Source organism: Leopardus geoffroyi, chromosome A2, assembly GCF_018350155.1.
Source record: "Leopardus geoffroyi isolate Oge1 chromosome A2, O.geoffroyi_Oge1_pat1.0, whole genome shotgun sequence".
Classification (NCBI taxonomy): domain Eukaryota; kingdom Metazoa; phylum Chordata; class Mammalia; order Carnivora; family Felidae; genus Leopardus; species Leopardus geoffroyi.
The window spans coordinates 162,136,893-162,158,578 of record NC_059331.1 but is presented as its reverse complement, the minus strand read 5'-3'; the positions used below and the strand labels follow the sequence as shown (position 1 = coordinate 162,158,578).

The 21,686-nt window shown below is 41.3% G+C and overlaps 1 protein-coding gene across 8 annotated transcripts in view; it reads left to right on the top strand.

Annotated features, from left to right (window-relative positions):
* Window positions 1–21,686, top strand: part of EZH2 (enhancer of zeste 2 polycomb repressive complex 2 subunit) — a 66,771-nt gene that overhangs the window by 24,162 nt on the left and 20,923 nt on the right. For 3 of the 8 annotated variants that reach the window (XM_045496038.1, XM_045496039.1, XM_045496040.1), the window contains exons 2-8: window positions 412–535; window positions 1,094–1,222; window positions 15,298–15,414; window positions 18,331–18,451; window positions 19,273–19,413; window positions 20,271–20,373; window positions 21,071–21,234. In XM_045496038.1, coding sequence (XP_045351994.1) covers window positions 419–535; window positions 1,094–1,222; window positions 15,298–15,414; window positions 18,331–18,451; window positions 19,273–19,413; window positions 20,271–20,373; window positions 21,071–21,234 — 892 coding nt within the window. In that variant the 5' untranslated portion in view covers window positions 412–418. Of the gene's footprint in view, window positions 1–411; window positions 536–1,093; window positions 1,223–11,723; window positions 11,903–15,297; window positions 15,415–18,330; window positions 18,452–19,272; window positions 19,414–20,270; window positions 20,374–21,070; window positions 21,235–21,686 lie in introns of those variants that run through there. The other 5 variants (XM_045496045.1, XM_045496042.1, XM_045496044.1 and 2 more) reach the window with 5 other exon arrangements.

Below are 21,686 nucleotides of genomic sequence, written 5' to 3'. Positions count from 1 at the left end.
CTTCATTTATGCTGCTAATTTAATGATCAAAAACTTAAAGTATGTGTCTGTTTTTTTGCTCCAGAAGTCTCATAGACTAAAACCCAGCTTGTTCGAGTATTTCTGTAATAGAGTTATTTCCGTAATGGGGTCGATCACGTTTCTGTAAGACGGTTGTCCTTTGGGAGTAGAGAACCTTTGTAACTCAAAACGCCTCTTAAAAGTTGTATTAAGTAAACGTTTAAACTTTGAATGAAATGTTTTACATTTAACCCTACAGAACGAATGAGCACCCCCCCCCCTTCTTGGAAGTATCAACAGTGTCATGTATTATTATTTACTTTGTTTGTTAGTTTGCTGGGGATTGAAACGCAAGTGATCGTGTTCAGGCTGGTTAGATTAGTGATTTTAATATGAAACCATTGCTTTTAGAATAATCATGGGCCAGACTGGGAAGAAATCTGAGAAGGGACCGGTTTGTTGGCGCAAGCGTGTAAAATCAGAGTACATGCGGCTGCGGCAGCTCAAGAGGTTCAGGCGGGCTGACGAAGTTAAGGTACAGCTTTATCTTTTGTGCAGTGCACCTACGGTTAAGGGTCGGTCCCCCTCCCCGCCCCCCAAAGAGAAGTTTCAATTTGCAAAGGGTCCATTTTCAGCCAAGGTCATGTTTATAGTAAAGATAAATGAAGGCTTGGAAGCCAAGGGCCTTGATCTGTCTTAATTAGCATAAAGATTGTACCAGGCACCGTAATGATAATGGAAAGATTGTAGTCTAATGGCTGTTCAATCTGTTTAGAAATCACTGTCTTTTTAGTGTATCTTTTGTATTGCATGTGTAGACTCTGGACCCCCATACAAAGGAATGTGTTTCATGGTTTTGTGTTTCTAAAGTCATTGTGATTTCGTTTTTATATCATGTTGACAAAATAATAGGTGTGGTGTGTTTGTGTTACTCCAATGTGGGGAAACTACAGTTTAGTGTAAAATCTATATGTGTTTGCAGGAATGCTCCTGATATTTTTGAGAAATCACTAGATTTTAACCTGCTTTGGAGATACTACCAATTTTCTAACAATGAACAATTTCTCTTCTCCTCTCCTCCGTTTTTTTAAAGAGTATGTTTAGTTCCAATCGTCAGAAAATTTTGGAAAGAACGGAAATCTTAAACCAAGAATGGAAACAGCGAAGGATACAGCCTGTCCACATCCTGACTTCTGTGAGCTCATTGCGCGGGACCAGGGAGGTTGGTTAACTCACGCACTGGAGTGATTATCAGTGCATTCTGGTTTTTGCTGTTGGAATGTTGGCTGGTTATTGATAGGAAGTCACTCACTTCTGGAAGTCCATCTGTTCACTGCTATTTCTTTTTAATGTGCAACTAACTGTTGGTGGCTGCCTTAGGTAACACTACGAGCTACTCCTGTAAGAGAGCTGTAGCGTTTAGAATATATTTTAACTGTTACCTGGTAGATTCGTAGATTTTTATAGGATTGTTGATTTTAAAAAGTTTTTAAGCTAAATACTCTTTAATGTCCTCATCAGATCACTATTTAGAGCAAGGCTTTCTGACTCGTAGTTATCTTTCTTTCTGCCCCTTAGTGTGAATTAGCCATGCTACAAGAAATGTTTCCTTTTCATGCATATTCACGCACTAAGAAAGTTATTTGTTATTGGAACATTTTGTTCAAATTCTAAGGCTCTCTAAGAATTTTTAAATTCAGTGTTGAGAGATCAGAAGTCCTTTTATGTAGCATTTTCTAAATGAAGAAAGTAGATCTTAATCCTATTTTCAAAAGAAGGTAATAAACGTATGGCAGATTTTATAATTAAATGACACATGAGACACAGTGGCAGCAAAATGAGAAGAAAATGGCAGAAGCTTAAAAACTATAGAACCCAGTCAGTAGGGTTTTATGCAAAGCATTTTGGTTTAAGTACCTGTTTTATATAGGAGAAGATGGCATAGGAGGTGGAATGCTATTTGAAAGGGCATCAAAACAGAAGGAAGAAAGCGCTTTGGAGTTTATTAAGTTACACCGTGCAGTGGGTAATTGTTTATCTGAATGTCTAGACATGGAAAAAGCATCTAGACCGTGGGCTCTGTTCAGTGAGGTTATGATATTTATGAAATGTTGTAATCAAGAATTTGCTACCGCGTGAGACCTGTTGAGATTGGGACACGCTGGCTTCAGAGCAACTTGTCGGTGCTGTCACAGTCGCCCAGTCCTAGTGACTGGGTCATGGTGTGGTGGTCTCGGTGGTGACACATGACTTGGAATGATTCTTAGTCATTTATTCATTTTGCCAGGTGACCCCTCTTTAAAGCCTGGGCTCGCAGTTGTGTAGATAAATATCATATGCTGCTACCACCTTCCGCACCATCTGGGATAGGTCAGGGCCCGTGTGTTAGGGGTAAATGACTTCTTTTCATATATTAAGGGTGAAAGGAGTTCGTTTCTATGCTAGTCAGAATGTTCTCAAAAGGAATAAGGATGGGGCTTCTAAGTAATTATGTGAAAGTTTTGTCTGGGGACCTTTTGGAAATTTTGAGGTAAAGGAAAAAGAAACCTTGTTCCTTCTCCCGAGAGGAATAGATCTTAGAAATCTGGAGGAGGAAGTAGACACACGGAGTACATGCTTTTTGCCACCCATTGCAAATCTCAAAATGCAACCAAAAGTCCAGCTTTTGTTTATAAGTAAAAGTTGATGGCAGTGATGATTTCTGACCCAGTGCTGGGTACTCTGCACACGTGAACCTCATTCAATGTTTGTGATGGTCATCTTATGCTCTCCCCCCCCCCACCCCATGAGGACACTGAGCCTTGGAAGACTTCAGTCAGTTTGCTTGCTCTAATGATCTGATGTGGGCCTAGAAGAGTACACTTTGCTCAGACACGTTAAAAAAGGAGTCAAGTTCGCTGTTTATGTCCAAGTTGAATTGTTCATGATGTAACCTTAAGTACAGATTATTCAAGTGAATACTTACTGATTGAATTTTGCTTTTAATTTTGTCAAATGGAGATAAATTATTGAGTGTAAAGATATCTAGCTTTTTAATGTGAGTTTATATGAGAAATTGTAGAAGAAGTTAGCATTTTAATGGAACAAAATTCTTTTCTAAACTTAGTGCCCCATGCAGGTTGAGGAAAAACCATCTTCACAAAATAGGATGATGGGAAAGGAGGAAAATCACCCCCAGCCTCAGGAGCTCTGTTTTTGTTGCCTGGAACTCTGACCCGGTCAAATCTGTTAGTTTTCGAGCTACTCTTGAGAGCTGATTCTGCTTCAAATGATTCATCTTTTACTTCCCCCTTTAAAACCATCATCGCTGACATTTGGAAGCTGAACGATTATACAGTTTGTGATAAGCTTTTTGGCGTTCTCACAAAAATAATAAAATTTTAGGACTGAAAAGGACGTTAATGATCTCTGTCTGATCTCCTTACTTTTTAGATGAGAGTATATCCGTGTTTATCTTTCTTCGGTTTGAGCATTCCCAGCTGTACGTCAATTTCTTTTATATGCTTTAAAAGTTGGGAGTCCGAAGTAGGTCAGAAGCAGGAGGAGAAATAAGAGGTAGTGTGTTTTGCAAAGACTTTCCTAGTAGTAGGCTTGGCAGAAGTTCAGACTGCAGTGTTGCTCCAAACACCTGACGTCTGTGGCCTTCAACATTGGGAAGTGCTGTTATAACATTGTTTTAATTAGCTGCTTATTTTTATAAGCTGATCCTTTGCAAGTGCTGCGTCTTCAGTTGAAATCTTTTGTGGCCTGAGCACCATTCGATGACAATTTTCAGTTTTTCACTCAAGTCTTAGACTTCAGTCCCTTCTGTGTTTGTAAAGTAGCTGTGTGCGGTTTTAAAACGACAGGTTTTTGTCTGGGTTAATTCAGCGGAGACCGTCTGGCACAGGCTGCTGTGACCTGATGGGGTGACCGCCCTCGACGCCGACTTCAGAGCAAGGGGCTCTGCAGTTGCACTTAGAGGCCACATCTTCCATGTGCCGTTTTCTTAGCGTGTGTCCCGACGGCGCTTGCGGCCGCTCACTTTCCGGTGTCGAGGTTATAGAGCCTGTGCGGAAGTGCCCGTCGAACGTGGGCACAGGAGGCGCCCCTAGTTTTCTTTTTAAAAGTAGTTCTGACTTCTTGAAGACAGTGGCTGTATGTTTGACATTGATCTCCTTTGCCCTTCAGTTAATCTTTTGAAGGAGCTTTCATTTGAAAAATGTCACTAAGAGAAATACCAAGGGTTGTGCACCTTACTGATGTAATATGTGGCTGTTTATACAATCAGTTGCTTGTATAGGTGACTTTCATTGGTTTGTCTTCTCAGTCAAAAAACTTGATCTCCGATAAGCCTTCGCGTCGGTAGTCCTGATCTTTGTCGTGTCTGTTTTCCAGTTTTCATGAAGAAACTGGTTTAGGAGTTACTCTTGTAGTTCTTATTAGTGCATTTCTTTTGAACATTTGTCCATTTCTTGCTAAAAACTGGAAGGCGCTTTACTTCATTGATTGTTCACGTTGAGATTTTTATCATCTGTGTGTATTCTGACTGAAAGAGGCTTGCGCAAATGACGTGTCTTCTGGGCAAGTGGTAGGATTGGTTTAGTAATTTAAAAATAGCCCGCCAATATGCATTTCCAGATTCTCAGGAGAATTTAATGTTCTTGTAAGAATTTTGTGTCATGTTTACTGATGAAAATGGCGAGAATTTTGTATGTCAATTTAAGTGTGGAGCTACTTCAGGATGTCTGACACAAGCAGTATCATTAGAAAGACATCATAGTCCTCGTTTATGAAGAGTTAAAAATTTTTAACATTTTTTTTATTTCTGAGAGCGCCAGCGGGGGCAGGGCGGACAGAAGGGGACGGAGGATCTGAAGCTGTCTCTGCGCTGACAGCAGCGAGCAGATGGCGGGGCTTGAACTCACAAACTGCGAGCTCATGACCTGATCCAAAGTCAGCCGCTCAACCCAGCTAGCCAGGTGCCAGGTGCCCCAAGAGTTAAACAATTTTAACAATTTAACAATTTTGATTTTCCTAGTAATATTTGAAATGATTATGAGTTCATCACGTAACATTTAATGTTTACAGATTATTTTTTGGAGGGGGAAGGGGCTTCTATCAAAATAACAGTGTACGTTCTTTTATATGTTTGCAGTTTGGACTTGCTGTTTTTATTGAAGGAGACAAAAACGTGGTCTCTTTAGACATAAACACGTGATTGCATTATTTATTGACTCATAATGCACTTTCCTCCATTAATTGTAAATAGAAATTTAGTTACCATTTACAAAGATATGCTAGTGTACCTAGTACATAATTTAGCCCTCTGCAGTACACCGTCAACTTTAAATACAGTAACGTGCTTTCTTTCCTTTGTAAATGTCGAGATCGTGGAACCAGGAGGTCTAGGTTCTCAACCATTTGAGCAAATATGGTGGCGAGCTGGGTCATTTTTCTCATGTCTTAGAAATAAATGGATGGCTGTCAGTCTGAACATAGCCATCCTTTCTTGTTGCCTCAAGGAACTGGTTTCTAGGTCGCTTTCTGCTGCTCTTTGCCTCTCGAGTGCTGGTTGGTGTTTATTTGGAGAGTTCAGTCCTGTCTTCCTTAACTCTGCCAGTCCTTCCCACCACATTAACTTCTCACATCATTTCAGCCTTTGCTTCCTTTCTGGATTTGTTTTCTTTTTCTTTTTCTTTTTTTGTTTTTCAATATATGAAGTTTATTGTCAAATTGGTTTCCATACTTTCTGGATTTCTTTAGGCTGAAATAGATGGAGCATTTTCTGAAATGACCGTAAAGGAGGCTTTCCTTTTATTATTTTTTTTTGAAAGGAAACTAATGGGTTTTATAATGCTTTTCCAAAAGGACATTAAAAAAAAAAGGTCACTTGAGATGTCGGAGTTTATATTATCAATATCCTGTAATTAAATATATATCATACACTTGATGTATGAGTTTATTTTTTAAACTTAGATTCTCTATCTTATTTGAAAAGTGAGTTTTTCAAAAATGTCAAATGTTTATTTTGTGCAACGAATAAACCAGAAGTTGCTTTTAGTTTGCTGGTTTTCAGCTAGAACATTGTGTAAATAGTTGGTATTTTACATACATTGTCACCTGTTTAGTTGACTACAAAGATCAAGACCAAAAATCGTTGATCTACAAAGACTAGTTCTTTTCCCAAAATGCAAGACCAAATTTTGACAGCCGTTTAAAAAACCAGTTGAGCCAGAAGAAGTGCTTGTCTAGCTTTTGCATTGTTAAAAATTGTTTATTGCTCTGAAGAAATAAGATTTTATTAGACCTTGAACTTCTGGGATAACATGGATTGACTGAAATTTACTGCTTAGGATTCTGCTTTATCTTCTTTTAATAGATTTTATAAAAGAATACCACTTGAGTACCATTTGGGGGGGTTGGGCAGAGTTCTCAGCTACCTTATATCGATTGAGGCAGCTTTATACCAGGTCACATGAATATCTGTTGGGTTAATGAAACTTCTTATTGTTCTCTTCAACTAAAAGGCCATTGCAAAATGACTCTTGAAAATTCAGATAACACGGAAATAATATAAAACAGACGACAAAAGTTTCTGTAGCACAACTCCTGTGATTTTTGATTTTTTTCTGATCTCTTTCTCTATATGTGATAACATGTTAATAATGATAATATTTATTATTATCGTTATACAAATAATTATGTAAATTTTGTATAAATAATTGTCATATATAAATAATACACTATTTATTTTAAGAGGTTTCTGGCCAGGGATGCCTGGCTGGCCCAGTCAGTCTGAACCAGGATTCTTAATATCAGGGTCCTGAGTTCAAGCTCCATGTTGGGTGTGGAGCTTACTTAAAAAATAAAAGGTTACTGGCCAGATAAAATGTGCCTGCCAATTTGGGCCATCACTGAAACAAAAAAACTATGTTTTAAAGTATAGTTGACATATGTTACATTAGTTTCAGGTGTATAACCTAGTGATTTATCTTCTCTATACCTCATGCCGTGGTCACTACAAGTGTAGTCCCCATCTGTCACCATATACTATTTTCAGTATCATTGACGATATTCCCTATGTTGTGCCTTCTATTCCTGTGACTTTTTCCATAACTGGAAGCCTGTATCTCTCCCCCCATCACCCATTTTGCCCATCTTCCCACCCCCCACATTTGGGCTGTCACTTTAAATCCTCTGTCCAGGTCCTCATTCTCTAAGAATGCAGTGTTCAGTGTTTGATGACTGGATATAACATCATTTATTGCCCTATTCTTTTTTTTTTTTTTTTTTTGAAGGTTTATTTAGTTTTGAAAGAGAGTGAGAGTGGGAGCAGGGAGGGGCAGAGAGAGAAAGAGATCCCGAGCAGGCTTCAGGTTTGGCACGGAGCCTGACTTGAGGCTCAACTCACTGACCACACAGGCTCCCTGCCCTATTCTTAATTGATAAACATTTATTTTTTAGTTTTTATTTTTGCAGTTAGTATTTTAGCGAATACCCTTCATTGTACATCTTTGTATCATTGAGTAATTTTGTAGAAGTTGCTAGAAATAGAATTACTCAGTCAAGAGGATATGCATATTAAGTTAATTTTTTTTTATTTTAGAATGCAAGGCGGGGAGAAGGGCAGAGGTAGGGGGAGAGAGAGAATCTCAAGCAGGCTCCATTTTCAGTGCGGAGCCCAAAGCCAGGCTCAATCCCACAACCCTGGGATCATGGCCTGAGCCGGTATCAAGAGTTGGGACACTCAACCGACTGAGCCACCTAGGCACCCTGCGTATTTAAATTTTTTTTTTTTTTTTTTAACGTTTATTTATTTTTGAGACAGAGAGAGACAGAGCATGAACGGGGGAGGGGCAGAGAGAGAGGGAGACACAGAATCGGAAACAGGCTCCAGGCTCTGAGCCATCAGCCCAGAGCCCGACGCGGGGCTCGAACTCACGGACCGCGAGATCGTGACCTGGCTGAAGTCGGACGCTTAACCGACTGCGCCACCCAGGCGCCCCGTAAATTTTTATAGATATTACCACATTGTTTCCCCAAAAGATTTTCCATCTTCACCTTACCAGCTGTTTATGGTAGTGTCTCTTCCTCTCTGTTCCCAACACATAATACCAGTCTTTTGGATCTTTGTCAGTGTGATAGGTAAGACGTTATTACAGTTTGCTTGCTTTTCTTTACTCATTCAGTGAGGCTGAGTTTCTATTGTCTGTTTATATTTCTTCTCTGAAGTGACTGCTAGGGTGTTGGATCTATTAAAATTAGGTTGGACTGTTTCTTAGGATTTTTAAGGACTTTTTGTATATTGTTAAATATTCAGTTATTTATCATGTTTTGCAGATTCCCACTCCCTTCTTCCCATTTTGATGTTATTCCTGGTGTATTTTGGTTCATGAAAGGTTTATTTTATTTTTTTTTTATTAAAAAACGTTTAAAATGTTTATTTTTGAGAGGGAGAGAGAGAGAGAAAATGTGAGCAGGGGAGGGGCAGAGAGAGGGGGGGACAGAGGATCCGAAGCAGGCTCTGCACTGGCAGCAGAGAGCCTGATGTGGGGCTTGAACTCCTCAACCATGAGATCATGACCTGAGCTGAAATCAAAGTTGGATGCTTAAACGACTGAGCCACCCAGGCACCCCAAAGCTTTAGTTATTTTTAATTTTTCTCAGATGTGGGCAAATGTCACTTTCCATTTTTATTTTTAAAAAAATTTTAAAGTTTATTTTGAGAGAGCGCGCACACGCACATGTGTTGAGAGCTTGGCGCGTGAGGTGGGGAGGGGCAGTGAGCCAGAGAATCCCAAGTAGGCTCCACCCTTCAGCAATGAACCCGACCTGAGCCAAAATCAAGAGTTGTACGCTTCACTGACTGAGCCACCCAGGCGCTCCCTTTTTAAATTTCAGACAGGGAAAGCCTGAGAGGGGGAGAGGGCAGAGGGAGAGAGAGAATCCCAAGGAGGCTCCGTGCTCAGTGCAGAGCCTGACTCAGGGCTCAGTCCCACCACCCCGGGATCACGACTTGAGCTGAAATCAAGGGTCGGATGCTCAACCAACTGAGCCACCCAGGCACCCCAAGACTGTCCAACATTTTAAAAGATGACTGGGCATATTTAGAATTTCAAAATAGTAGGATGTACCTTATAGGGAGAGAAGAAGAAATTCTTTATTCATACTATTAGGCAAATACCGGTTTATAGAAGTTTTAAACGTTTACATAGTCAAATTAGAATTTCTTTCGATTTCTGTGTTTCTAAAGGCTTAGAAAGTAAAGATTATAAATTACCTCTCTATCTTTCCTTTTAGTTTTCATGTTTATATTTTATTTATTTAAAAAAAATTTTTTTTTTTAAAGTTTATTTATTTTGAGAGAGAGAGAGAGAGTGGGAAGGGGTAGAGAGAGAGAGGGAGAGAGACCATTGCAGGCGGGCTCTATACTGTCAGTACAGAGCTGGATGCCGGGCTCGAACTCACAAACTGTGAGATCATGACCTGAGCTGAAGTCAGAGGCTTAACTGACCGAGGCACCCAGTGTCCCTAAAGATTTTGTTTTATTTTATTTTATATTTTAAAAAATTTATTTATTGTCGAGAGAGAGAGAGAGAGAGAGAATGTGGGTGCATGTGTGTGTGTCGGCGGGGGGGTGGGGGGTGGGCAGAGAGGGAGAGAGAGAGTCCCAAGCAGGCTATGTGATGTCAGTGTAGAGCCTGACGCTGGGCTTGATCTTGCATGAGATCACGACCTGAGCTGAAATCAAGAGTTGGACGCTCAACCACCTGAGCCACCCAGGTGCCCCTAAAGATTTTAGTTTTAAGCAATCTCTGTATCCACCATGGGGCTAGAACTCACAACCCCAAGATCAAGAGTCACATGCTCCACCGACTGAGCCAGCCACATGCCCCTCACTTGTATATTTTGATACTTAACCTGTTAGGAATTTCCTTTGGTATGAAAAATGAGTGGGGCATTTGGTTTTTAATATTTTTCTCTTTTAGCTTTTCTAGTTGTTTCAACACTACTTAACTGAGTAGTCAGTGGACAGTAAAGGAGCAGTCACAAATCTTTCCTGCAAAGATCAACCGAATTGGCCTACCCGAGTGGTGGTCCCCAGAGCAGATCTCCACCTGAGCCAGGACTTAGTGTCTCTCCTCAGAGACCACGGCCTAGTGCGGATCTGGTGTCTCCAGCATAACTCGGGCCTCTGGTGCCCTGACTTGTTCAGCCTCACGTCTGCTCCTGGAAGCAAGGCTTCAGAATGATCGTGGTGCCACGGCTTATGGAAACCAGGGACTTAAATAAACCTCTGTCTTCCATTTCTCAGTTTTTGCTTGTTTTTATTTTTTCAGTGACAAATGATATTTCTTGCTCATAGGACTGTTCTTGAGTTAGGTATTTGAGTTTGCATGGCTCTAGTTACCTGCTTCTGTGCCTTTTGTGTGTTTTGTAGTTTTACCAAAACTTATGTATTGACTTGTTCAATTTCTGATTTCCAGTTACATTAGCAAAACTGGAGTTTATAGCAAAACTGCAGATTATGAGGAATGATTTACGGTAGCCCCCTTCTGGCCCCAGACTGCATTGGGTTTTCCCTGTGCATTGGGTTTTAATAGGATTAACGAGGTGGTATTTTTATGGTTGCTTTCATTCAGAATCAGGCTTTTGAAATTAGGATGCAGGGGAGAGTTTTAAGAGTTGAAATTTCCTGAAGTTGCATTCCAAATGTTCTGTGTTCTGTGTTAAATGCATTTGTGTGTGTGTGTGTGTGTGTGTGTGTGTGTGGTGTGTTTTCTAAGAAGCATAGGAACTGGCCCTCAAAGGATCTTTCTGTGATGCTCGAGTGAACTCCCACAGGACCCCTGCGCTGCAGGTAGAGAGGTCCTTTCCCCAGTCGGGTCGGCCGGCTCTATCACATACTGAACAGCGGAAGCGCTGTACGACCTGGGATGAGCCACTCTTTGATTTCTTAGCTCCAACACCCTCGATTTGCTCCTTATACTAAATACGTCTGTGTCAGGCTCTGGTCAGGAATTTTTCTTCCCGGTTTTTCTTTCTGACCCTGTCCTGCTGGAGCCTCTCGTCTCTTGGACCCCCCTTCTCCTGATCCGCTCCCGAGACCTGGTTAGGGACTCCCTTCTCTCTCACTTCTCTTGACCCAAACATGGTATTTGTCTCATTCCAGTTTTTGTCTTCAGGACTTCCTTTGCATGAAAACAGTCTGAAATTAAATTGTGTACGCTATCATTTTCACCAGAAGGGCTGGCTAATTTAAAATTTGGGTGTGTTATCTTTTCTCTGCTGTGATTTTGAAGAATAATAGAGGCAGTGTCAGAAATCCTCCTCGGCTTTTCTCTAGTTTGGGTGGCAGTTGACCCTTTCTTTCCTACGCCTTAGGTGTGAGATGGTTCCTTATTGTTTTTACTTGGAAAGACGATATCAACAGTTCATTGTGTCTCTGGCATGAATTAAATGGACCAACCAGTATCCAAGAATATTTTTAACTTGGCTAACTGACTGTATTTTTTTTCCCCCTACTATCCGGAAGTTGGACTTAACCCTTCTGATGTTAAGGATTGTTCAGAGACCAAATGGCCATGGCAATTTTCCTTTGGGATGTCCCACTGTGAAATGGGGAGTCATACCGACCTCATAGGGTAGTGGTGAATTTTAAAGAAGTTAACTTTGGTAAAGTCTCTAGCACAGTGCTTGGCACATAGTAGGGTGTGTTAATTTCTTTCCCTTCCCTGCAGGCCATTCACCTGCTCTTCCCTCTACGATTTTCCATAACACAGTTTTTACTTGGAACCAGCCTTCTGCCAAGAGTCTCAGTTTGGTTGTGTCCTCCTACAACTACTATTTTTGGCTTGACTTCCCTCTCCAGCTCCCAGTGGTCCAGCCACACAGTCGCCTATTGTACCAGCTGGTTGATGTAAGTCTATCCGTCCTCAGAGGAACCCAGTTACTTACCAGTGAGCTGTGTTTCTCTGAAAATGTAGCATCCTTGATAAACCAATAGTTTTTTTTTTTTTTCCTTCTTTACTTACCGTTGATGATGAATCATCTATAGGAACTTCCTGGTGTGATCCTCAAGTAGGAACTAGAATTGGAGAACTTTATTTGTTGATGTGTAGGTCTCCTAGTGAGTTCCTGAGTCCAGGACCCTTGACTGTGATCGGGCAAAATGCTTTGGAGACCCATGAGGTCAAAACCCTTTTCAGTATTCTGAGTGATATGAGACTTAATTACATAAACTGTCAAGGACGATACATTTTCAAAGAAAAAAAAGTTACTGGTAAGTAACTGGAATTTTTTGAGTAATTTTTCTGTTAAGTCAATAAATAAGAATTCCCAAACTTGTTTTACCAACAAATGCTTTTGCATTTGAGCATTACTTCATAAATGAAAGGAATATGGTTATTAGTTAAGGTTAATAGTTAAGGAATGGGATCGGTTTCTAGACATAACTACATAGATCATGAGGTGTGGGTATAGGTCTTCAGTTTTCTAAGGAGGTGCTCCCTTAGCTTTAAAGGGAAATTGGAGCGAATCTCCATTAGGCAAAATTAGCAAATGCAGTCTGCTCATTCAGAAACATTTTTTGAGTGCCTACTCTTTTTTGAGACACTGTGCTGAGTATCATTGCGAGACAGAGAGGTAAAAACCGCACTGTCTCAGCTGCTTTTGCTCTCAGAGAGCTGATTTCTGGCCCCTTGGTGACTGTAGGGTGCAGGATTAAGGTGACGGGGTCATGGTATGACAGCGTCGTGGGGTTGGAGGTGGTACTAAGTGCCACAGCCTTTGCCATCTTTTGTGCTTCTCGAAGTTCTTTCTGTTCAGGGGGAAACGTCAGCGGACCTCATTCAGTAGATTCAGAGTATTTTCTGCATTCTTAGAGCAAACAGATGAGGCAGAGCCAGCGTCCCTCCTGTCTGGTAGTGGAAGCGAATATTAAGTCGTCTGACCTTAAGCATGACCTTGGGTTCAGACGCTGAGTAACGCAGGTGGATACATGAGAGTTGGAGAGGCAGCACGCTCTCCCTCACCCCCTGAGCTTTAAAGGAGGCTAATCTTGAGAGTTAAAGTCACAGTGTTAATGTACTTCCCCCAGGTGTAAAACAAAACCTCAAAACTCTAATTTTTTTGGGTAAGAAATTACAGTTAGTGTGCACTTCAGATCACTGGACAGTGTATCGTACTTGATTCAGTAATTATAACCACTCCTTGCCCCAAAGCTTACCCAGTTAGGTAGGAGGAAGAGAGACGCCTTGGTAGTACCAGGAATAAGAGAAGGGCCTGGGGGAAGAGGCGCCCCTCCCGTGTGGCGCCCAGTGCACAGTTGTGCTTGTTCGTTGACCCCGGGAGCCGCTCCACGGCGGGAGCCTCGCACAGCCAGGAAGCTCTTGGGTGTCGGAGGCAGATCTCGGCTTCCTTCCCGGCTTGGTAACTTACTACCTTTCTGACTAGGCAAGTTACTGAACTTCTCTGAACCTCAGTCTCCTCGTTTGTGAGGTGGCGATGCTAAAGGCTGACACGAGGAGTGGTTAAGATATATATAAAGCACTTAGCACAGTGCCTGCAACATAGTACGTGCTCAATAAATGTTAACTGCTAATATTACTGGATTATTGGACGGATGGATGAAGAATTGTATCAGAGGCCAAAGTGCGGAACAGGGGAAGATTGTGGCTCTGGAGTTTGAGTGAACTGTTCCCTACCTTCTCATTTACTTGAGCAGTGAGCTTTCTAGTGTTACAATCTTTGTCTTTGCCGTTTGGAAAGCAAATTAATGGATTAATCACTGTCACAGTTCTGTCTAACTACTCTGATCTCTAAACCGGCTTCCACCGGAAGGAACTATTGTGCTGCAGTGACTGTGACCGACCATTGCACCATTATCCCCCTGGCCTGACGAGATGCTGAGGGCCAGGTGTGGCCTGTGCGCCAGAGATTTCACTGTGATTTCACCAAATCTAGCCCTGCTATTTTTAACACCTCTCAAATGGAAATGAAACATTTAATAATTACGTGTGTATACATAGGATTTTCCGCTTTGTTTACTACTTCTTTTTACTCGATTTTCACTGATTGTAGATCACAAATAGATGTCCAAGGGTATTTTTGAGAAGATTCTTGGAAGCCTGATAATTGGGTAATGGTGCTCCTTAAGAAAAGGTGGATTCCTAGACAGGATAGAAGGTGCTGTGGTTAGTTGGGCACAGATTTTTACCGTATTTCATAGAATCAAAGATGCAAAATTTTGAACATTTTAACATCTGAAACTGGAATGCATCTTAGAATTGCTGTGATAAGAAAGTGTTATGTTACAGTTTAACTGGCAACATTATTTTCTTAGTGATACAGAAAGTAATGGAATGCCTTGAAATTGATGTCATCGTAGGTTGGATGAAATACGGTATTTCAAGAGAGTATATGCACTTACACGTTATAGAGATACGGTATCGTGGCAGTATGTGTAGTGGGGAAGAGAGCAGAGGCTCCAGAGTCAGACTCTCTTTCTGGGTTTAAATTCCAGCCCTATCTAGTTAACGTATGGCTTACCTTATTTTTACCTGACTTTTCTCACCTGTAAAATGGGGGCTAAGAATTAGTCCCCATCTTACAGTGTTGTATTGAGGACAGAATACGATAAGACATGTGATGTGTTTAAAATAGTGCCTCGCACGTAGAAAGTGCCTGATAATATTAGCTGTTATTATTAATGTCGAGATTATACTTTTGCAGGATTGATAGCACTCTGTTTTGTTGTGATCGAAATTCAGATCTGTTTTTACCCTTCGTATTTGTATTCCGTCCGGTAGTATCAGCAAATGATGCTTGGGGTTTTTTTTTTTGTTTTTGTTTTTGTTTTCGTTTTTAAGGGAAGATAAAAATAAGAAAGGTGAACCTGACAGTTTCCATATTCTTATTAAGTGAGATTTTTAAGAGGCATATTTGGTGTTATATGTTATTATTCCATGTGGTTGAGATGGAAAAGAAACTAAGCATCAAGCTAGGAAATTTATAGTGAAAGCAAGGAGCAGCTGACCTGAGGCTAACAAATACAGTTTTTGATTCTGATTGATGTTGGTAAGTATGGGAAGGGTTGGAGGCTTTTGGAAATTTGCAAAATCTGAAGCATTTTTGTCACCCTAAGTAAAAGAGTAAAAAGGAGAGAATCATTCATGGTTTTAGGAACTGTGTTGTCTTAGGTAAAGGAATTTCCTTTTCAAAATGATTTAAGTGGGCAGTGTCTCTTTAGAATATGGCTGCAGTTTAAGGCTGTCCTTTTATTCTTATGAGTCAATTTTATTTTCTCTGTTCTAGTGTTCAGTGACCAGTGACTTGGATTTTCCAACGCAAATCATCCCATTAAAGACTCTGAATGCAGTCGCTTCAGTACCCATAATGTATTCTTGGTCTCCCCTACAGCAGAATTTTATGGTATGTAAATCATGTATCATCTGCTTATTTGATAATCATTTATTTTCAATAAAACAATTTTCTTGTCGAGGTGAATCAAGAATGATAATAAGTAAAAAAAGTTATCGAAATGAGAACACTTTGTGTTTTTTAATGGATAGATCCATTTTAAGCCTTCATGGTGTTGTGGTTTTTCTAGTCTTTTCTAGTTAAAATATTCTCCAAAGGAAAAGTGTTAAGGAGAAATCCTACCTGGGATTAAAAACGGTTAAAAGATGGACGCTTATAGTTCTTATCCTTGGGAAGGTCGGGCAGTATTTTGTAATTTCAGTATGATTTTGAGGTTTTGTTAATTGAGAACTTTATATTGAGAACAGTTTTAGGCAGCGTGTTATTTAATGATACTGAACAGTATGAAATATTCTCAGGGCTTATAAAACACAAACTTAAGCATATTTCCACAGATAACACTGGCCCAGTAGCTTTTGTAAAGAAATGCTGGTGTTTAATTCTTCATAGACGTAGGATGAAAGAGGATGGAACAAAAGAAATTTGAGTATGAATTCTTCACTTAGACTGTTAAATAAACAATAGTTTCATTATTTACTTGATATGTAAAATAGTAAGGAAAAGTACTGATACAAGTCCTTGGTGAGCCTACTTTAGGAATTGCTTACTAGGTTTTTAAATTTTTTTGTTTTTAAATTTTCTTTTTTTTAACATTTATTTTTGAGAGACAGAGCGTGAGCGGGGGAGGGGGGTAGAGAGAGAGGGAGACACAGAATTCAAAGCAGGTTCCACACTCTGAGCTGTTAGCACAGAGCCAGATGCGGGGCTTGAACCCGTCGACCGCGAGATCGCGACTTGAGCCGAAGTCAGACACTTAACCGACTGAGCCACCCAGGCGCCCCTAATTTTTTTGTTTTAAAGTAGGCTCCATAGCCAAGGTGGAGCTTGAACTCACAACCCAGAGATCAAGAGTCCCATGCTGTACCAACCGAGCCAGCCAGGCACCCTTAGATTTTTTTTTTTTTTTTTTTTAAATAGATGTTTCTAACGTCTTTAGTAACTTAAAGATTTTATAGTGGAAGATTAAAGACGAAGTTCAGATACTTTTCTATAATTGCTGAAACTTGTGTGTTTAAGGCCCTCTGCAAAAACATTTAGTCTAAGAATCCTATTGCAAGAGCTGAAGGGAGATTTCAGATATTCATAGACTGAAGTTCTGAAAGCAGATAGTATTTAAAGTCAGAATTATTTAGGGTTACCCATGGGTTTGCTGGTTACTGACCGAGGCAAATTAGGCAGACCCTGTGGTTAGGATACGTTTGAGGGAGCAAAGGTTACGTGGAATACAGTTGGGAAGACAAAATAGCAATTTGTCACTTAATTGTGGCTTTTATCCAAAAAAACCCCTAATACTCCTAGTGCAAATGGGATTAGTGAAAAGTGGACTCTTGAGTTGTCTGTAAGTTTGGATCTGGATAGACCAGTACATTAAAATTTAAATCTTAATTTTTTTTTATCCCCCTGTGTGCTTTCTCTCTCAATTTCCCTTTTCCCTATTTGCCTAAGATCCTGTTGTCTTTCTGAAGTCTGCGGTTGTCCTAAATTTGTTACCTGGGGATTATCTGAGATTTTCCCCTTCTGGTTTTTCCTGCCTGCTGCTACGTGACAGTCCAAGTGCCTGGTGGCCTTTTCCTGGTGTGTTCTTCCCCCTCCGTCTTGGTCCCAGCCCGCGGCACCACTCCCTGGCTCCCACCTCTTCCTGGCCCCTCAGCCAGTCCATTCTGTTGATCGGAGCTATCATTCTAAAATTCTGTTTTTAAACAATACCCGCCCCCCCGCCGCCCTTTGAAAGGCTTCTTAAGACAGCTCCGTCCTACTTTGTTTAAATATGGACTTCAGAACCCTCTGGCCTTTATAATTACTGTCTTTTTTATTCTTTATTGAAAATTCTCTTCCTCCCACACGTCTGCTTTCAGTCCCTGGTGTCCTTGGGTTCTCCCTTCTGTTTGAACTTTTTCTCAGATCGGTTCTTCCTTGCTAAGTTAGTGCCTTTTTCCCCCCTGTTGTCTTCCAGACCTTTATAGAAACTCCTCTGTCATCTTGATTAGCATTATACAGAGATTGTTTATCTCTGTATCAAAATATTTTATGTCATTGTAGAATGTTCTTATTTTACATATAAGGGTAAATCCTTTTGGCATAACCTTTATGATAATCTATTTTATATCCCCAGATTTTTATTATATTGAAGGTCTCCGAATAACTAGATCATTAAGTGAAGTTTGGAAATCCTTACCTTTTTTACTTTGTATGGCTATTTATAAGTGGTTTTAATAAGCCTTATTTTATCGATTCTAAGACTCTGGGTTTGCCTTAAAATTGATGGGTCACAGCGTAATGTGCGATACTTTTTCCTTTCTTGAGGTGCATAAAATAATGGTAAGTTTTAATGATTGATGACCTGTTAGATTAGGGAAATAGAGTATTTTCTCTTAAAATTTTTCCGCTGTGAACAGTTTGTTTTCTCATATAATGCTTCTTGGTGGAAGGGGTCTTTTATTTTATTTTTTTTTATAGCTTTGAGTTTGTTGTTAGTTTAGATCTGGAGAACTGAGTAAAGACATCTACTTTAGAAATTGTATTTTACATTACATTGATTTTTAATTTTATTTTTAAAGTTTATTTATTTGGAGAGAGAGAGCATGAGCACAAGCTGGGGAGGGGCAGAGAGAGAGAATCCCAAGCAGGCTCCGCGCCATCAGCGCAGAGCCCGATGTGGGGCTTGAACCCGCGAACCGCGAGATCAGGAGCTGAGATTAAGAGTAGGACACTTAACCTACTGAGCCACCCAGTTGCCCCTACGTTGATTTAAAAAATATTTTGATACTTAGGATAAGCCTGCTTTTAAAATATATTTTTTATTTTTAGGTGGAAGATGAAACGGTTTTACATAACATTCCTTATATGGGGGATGAAGTTTTAGACCAGGATGGGACTTTCATTGAAGAGCTAATAAAAAACTATGATGGAAAAGTACACGGGGATAGAGGTGAGCCATGTGTTTAATCTCTGGGAAAAAGGGGCCAAAGCATTGAGAGAGATTCTGAATTTGTAAGCATAGGTGTGAACATGGGTTTTTTTTTTAATATTAAAAGTAAGTTTATTGCTGGATTGGCCTGGGCTTACCAGCCTAAAAATTGTAATGTTTTCCCTACTTTTAAATTGAAGAATCCTTTTTGCTAACTTGAAAATGATGCATAGTTGCTTGTCTCATAAATTATAATGTCAGTAACATGTAAATTAGATAGGACGATTTGAGTGTATGTAGATTTTAAGATTCCTTCACAGTAAAATTAAGACCGGGGCTCTGCTTACGTGACACATGGGCTCCAGAAGGCCCTGTGCTCAGAAAGATGTCCCCCTTACCTCCCGCAGTTCCTGCATTTCTGTCCCCGTGTTCACGGCTTCTGCGTTTGGTGTCCATGGGATCCTATCAGTGTCTGGCAGGAGGGTAGCATGTGTAACGTCGTCATGGTCCCTTCTCTTCTGGGGAAAGTGAGGGCTGTCAGCTGCGGTGTTGGGAGGAGGCCGAGGCCACAGTTCGTTTCTAGGGCATCAGGTTATAGTGGCAGGCACTGGAGACTTCTGGAGGGAGTTGGGGGGTGAGTAAAGAGAAGATGACAGGTGTTGAAGATGAATTCTTCCTGACTTTGCCTCAGGCCAGCCTTGAAGGTGATCTCCCTCCTCATTTGAACAGCAGTGTTCCAGTGCTAACAGGCTCTGGCTGTTTCTTCCACGTTAGAAACGGCGTCAACTTGGCATTACCACCTTCCTCTGTATATTTCTGATACTTGACTTGATGAATTTCAGAATGCGGGTTTATAAATGATGAAATTTTTGTGGAGTTGGTGAATGCTCTTGGTCAGTACAATGATGATGATGATGATGATGATGGCGATGACCCTGATGAAAGAGAAGAAAAACAGAAAGATCTGGAGGAGAACAGAGATGGTAAGTTTCTTCATTAGGTTTGTGTGCAGTCCTGACAGCATCTTAGAGTGTCCTTTGTAACGTTTCATCCTGTACTTGAGTGTCTTTACTTCCTTTGCCTAACAAAAGAATGTACTGTTTGGGGGGGTTTTGCAGGGGAGTTATCAGAATCGTCATTCCGATATATTGATCGTTACACACAAGTAGTGTGCCAGTCACTTTACGTGCACCAGCGGTGGCTGTTGGCATCAGATCTATTATAGTCGAAGAGATGGGCTTAGTGCACTTAAGTAGCTTATTTAGTACGCTGTTGGAGGAAGAAACAACCCAGAACCCTGTGCTGGTCACCCCTCTGAATGGCTCGAGAGCCCTGCTTTTGAGCCCTATGCTAGTTACGGCTTCTCAGAGCGGCCCGATCCAGAGTCCAGAGTCGGCGGAGACTTGGCAGAGCTCCTCGGTAAACAGCACAGAAGAGCTTGGGGGAGAAACTGCGATTTCAAAGAAGCGAAATGTTTTTGTGACGGGCCGCGGTCATGTAGTTCATCTCCTTGAGTTTACAAAGAAGAATCAGACCCCAGTGGGTAGGTGACCAGGCAAGAAGGTCACAGACCCAGTCAGTAGCCGAGCTGGGATTAGCCCCTGGGGCTTCTCCCTCCTGGTGCACCTGAAACTTCCCATATTTGATTTTAAGTGTTTTGTTCGTCTGGCCTGCCGACACTCCATGCAGACATGTGACATATGTCAGAAGTAAGTGAAACACAGAGTTGATAATTTTCGTAGAAAATTAGCTTTGTTAGATGTAGTTGTGTGGAGGAAATGCAAGATTGAAAGACTTGCTTTTCTTTCATCTTTTTTCCCTTTCTTATTTCCTGATACAGACAAAGAAAGCCGCCCGCCTCGGAAATTTCCTTCCGATAAAATTTTTGAAGCCATTTCTTCAATGTTTCCAGATAAGGGCACAGCAGAAGAACTAAAGGAAAAGTAAGATTTGCTCTTTTGAGGCAGTCTTGCCTTGTATGGTGCGTAGCTCAGCGTTTTGGTTTGTCAGAAGTAGAACTCACGGAGCCGACGGCCCCCCGCGCTTCCTGTGTTCATGGTGCTGTGGGGTTCTCGACACCACGTACGTGAGGTGCTTCCCTGCACGGCGCTTACCGTGGTGCCAGTAAACACACGCGTGATTTCCGGTAGCGCTTGGAGAGGAGAACTTCTCTGGACACTTACAGAAATGTCAGTGTAGTTGATGTTTATTTTAATTAATGTGGTAACATTTTTCATGATCTGAATCCCATCCCTGAACTTGATTCTTTTTTATTTATTATTTTGAGAGAGAGAGAGAGAGCGAGCGAGCACAAGTTGGGGAGGGGGGGAGAGAAGGAGAGACAGAATCCCAAGTATGGAGCTCAATGGAGGCACTCGAACCCACAAACTGAGATCATGACCTGAGCCAAGATCAGGAGTCGGACGCTTAACTGACTGCGCCTTGATTCTTGATATACCGGACAGAATGTTTAATTGGCTCTTCATCTAAATAAGGATGGTTTTAGGTCAGACCTTTTCCTTGTGTGTGGCCGAGGCACGATGAACATCACAGATGCTATAGGGGACCTTTCAGAAACTTTATTTTCAGAGAAGGAGTTGTTGCCGTGCCCTCACCTCCCTTTTCCCTGGTCGCCGTCAGGTATAAAGAACTGACCGAGCAGCAGCTCCCGGGGGCACTTCCTCCTGAGTGCACCCCGAACATCGACGGGCCGAACGCCAAGTCCGTGCAGAGGGAGCAGAGCCTGCACTCTTTCCACACGCTCTTCTGCAGGCGGTGCTTCAAGTACGACTGCTTCCTGCACCGTAAGTGCGGCCGCCGCGCGCCCTCGTTGGGGTCTGTTGTGGGTCCTGTCGTCCAGCGCCGGGAAGCGGTGTCCTTGATCGCAGCTAGAATTGATCATTTCGCCTGGCGGTTAAGATGGGGAACTATGCTAGGATCAGAGGACCGTTGTTTCGCAGTTTGTTGCTTGACGGTTGCTGTGGAGTCTTTGACTTGGGCCACCCGGCTCCCACTAACGTGGAATACGGGTCAGTGGTGTTCCCATAAAGGCTCACCTAGCACTTGTTTGTAGCGAAGCTGTGACCGTGAACCATCTCAGAGCCTAGAGCAGCACTGCCGTATGGTTGAACGCATTTTGTTGAATAAGAAATGGGCTAAAAAGATGTTTGTAGGTATTTTTGTCTGTTTAGTGTTTTTTTTTTGTTTTTTTTTTTTTTGGTTCTCTGAATAAGTTTCTTTTAAAAATATCTGCAGT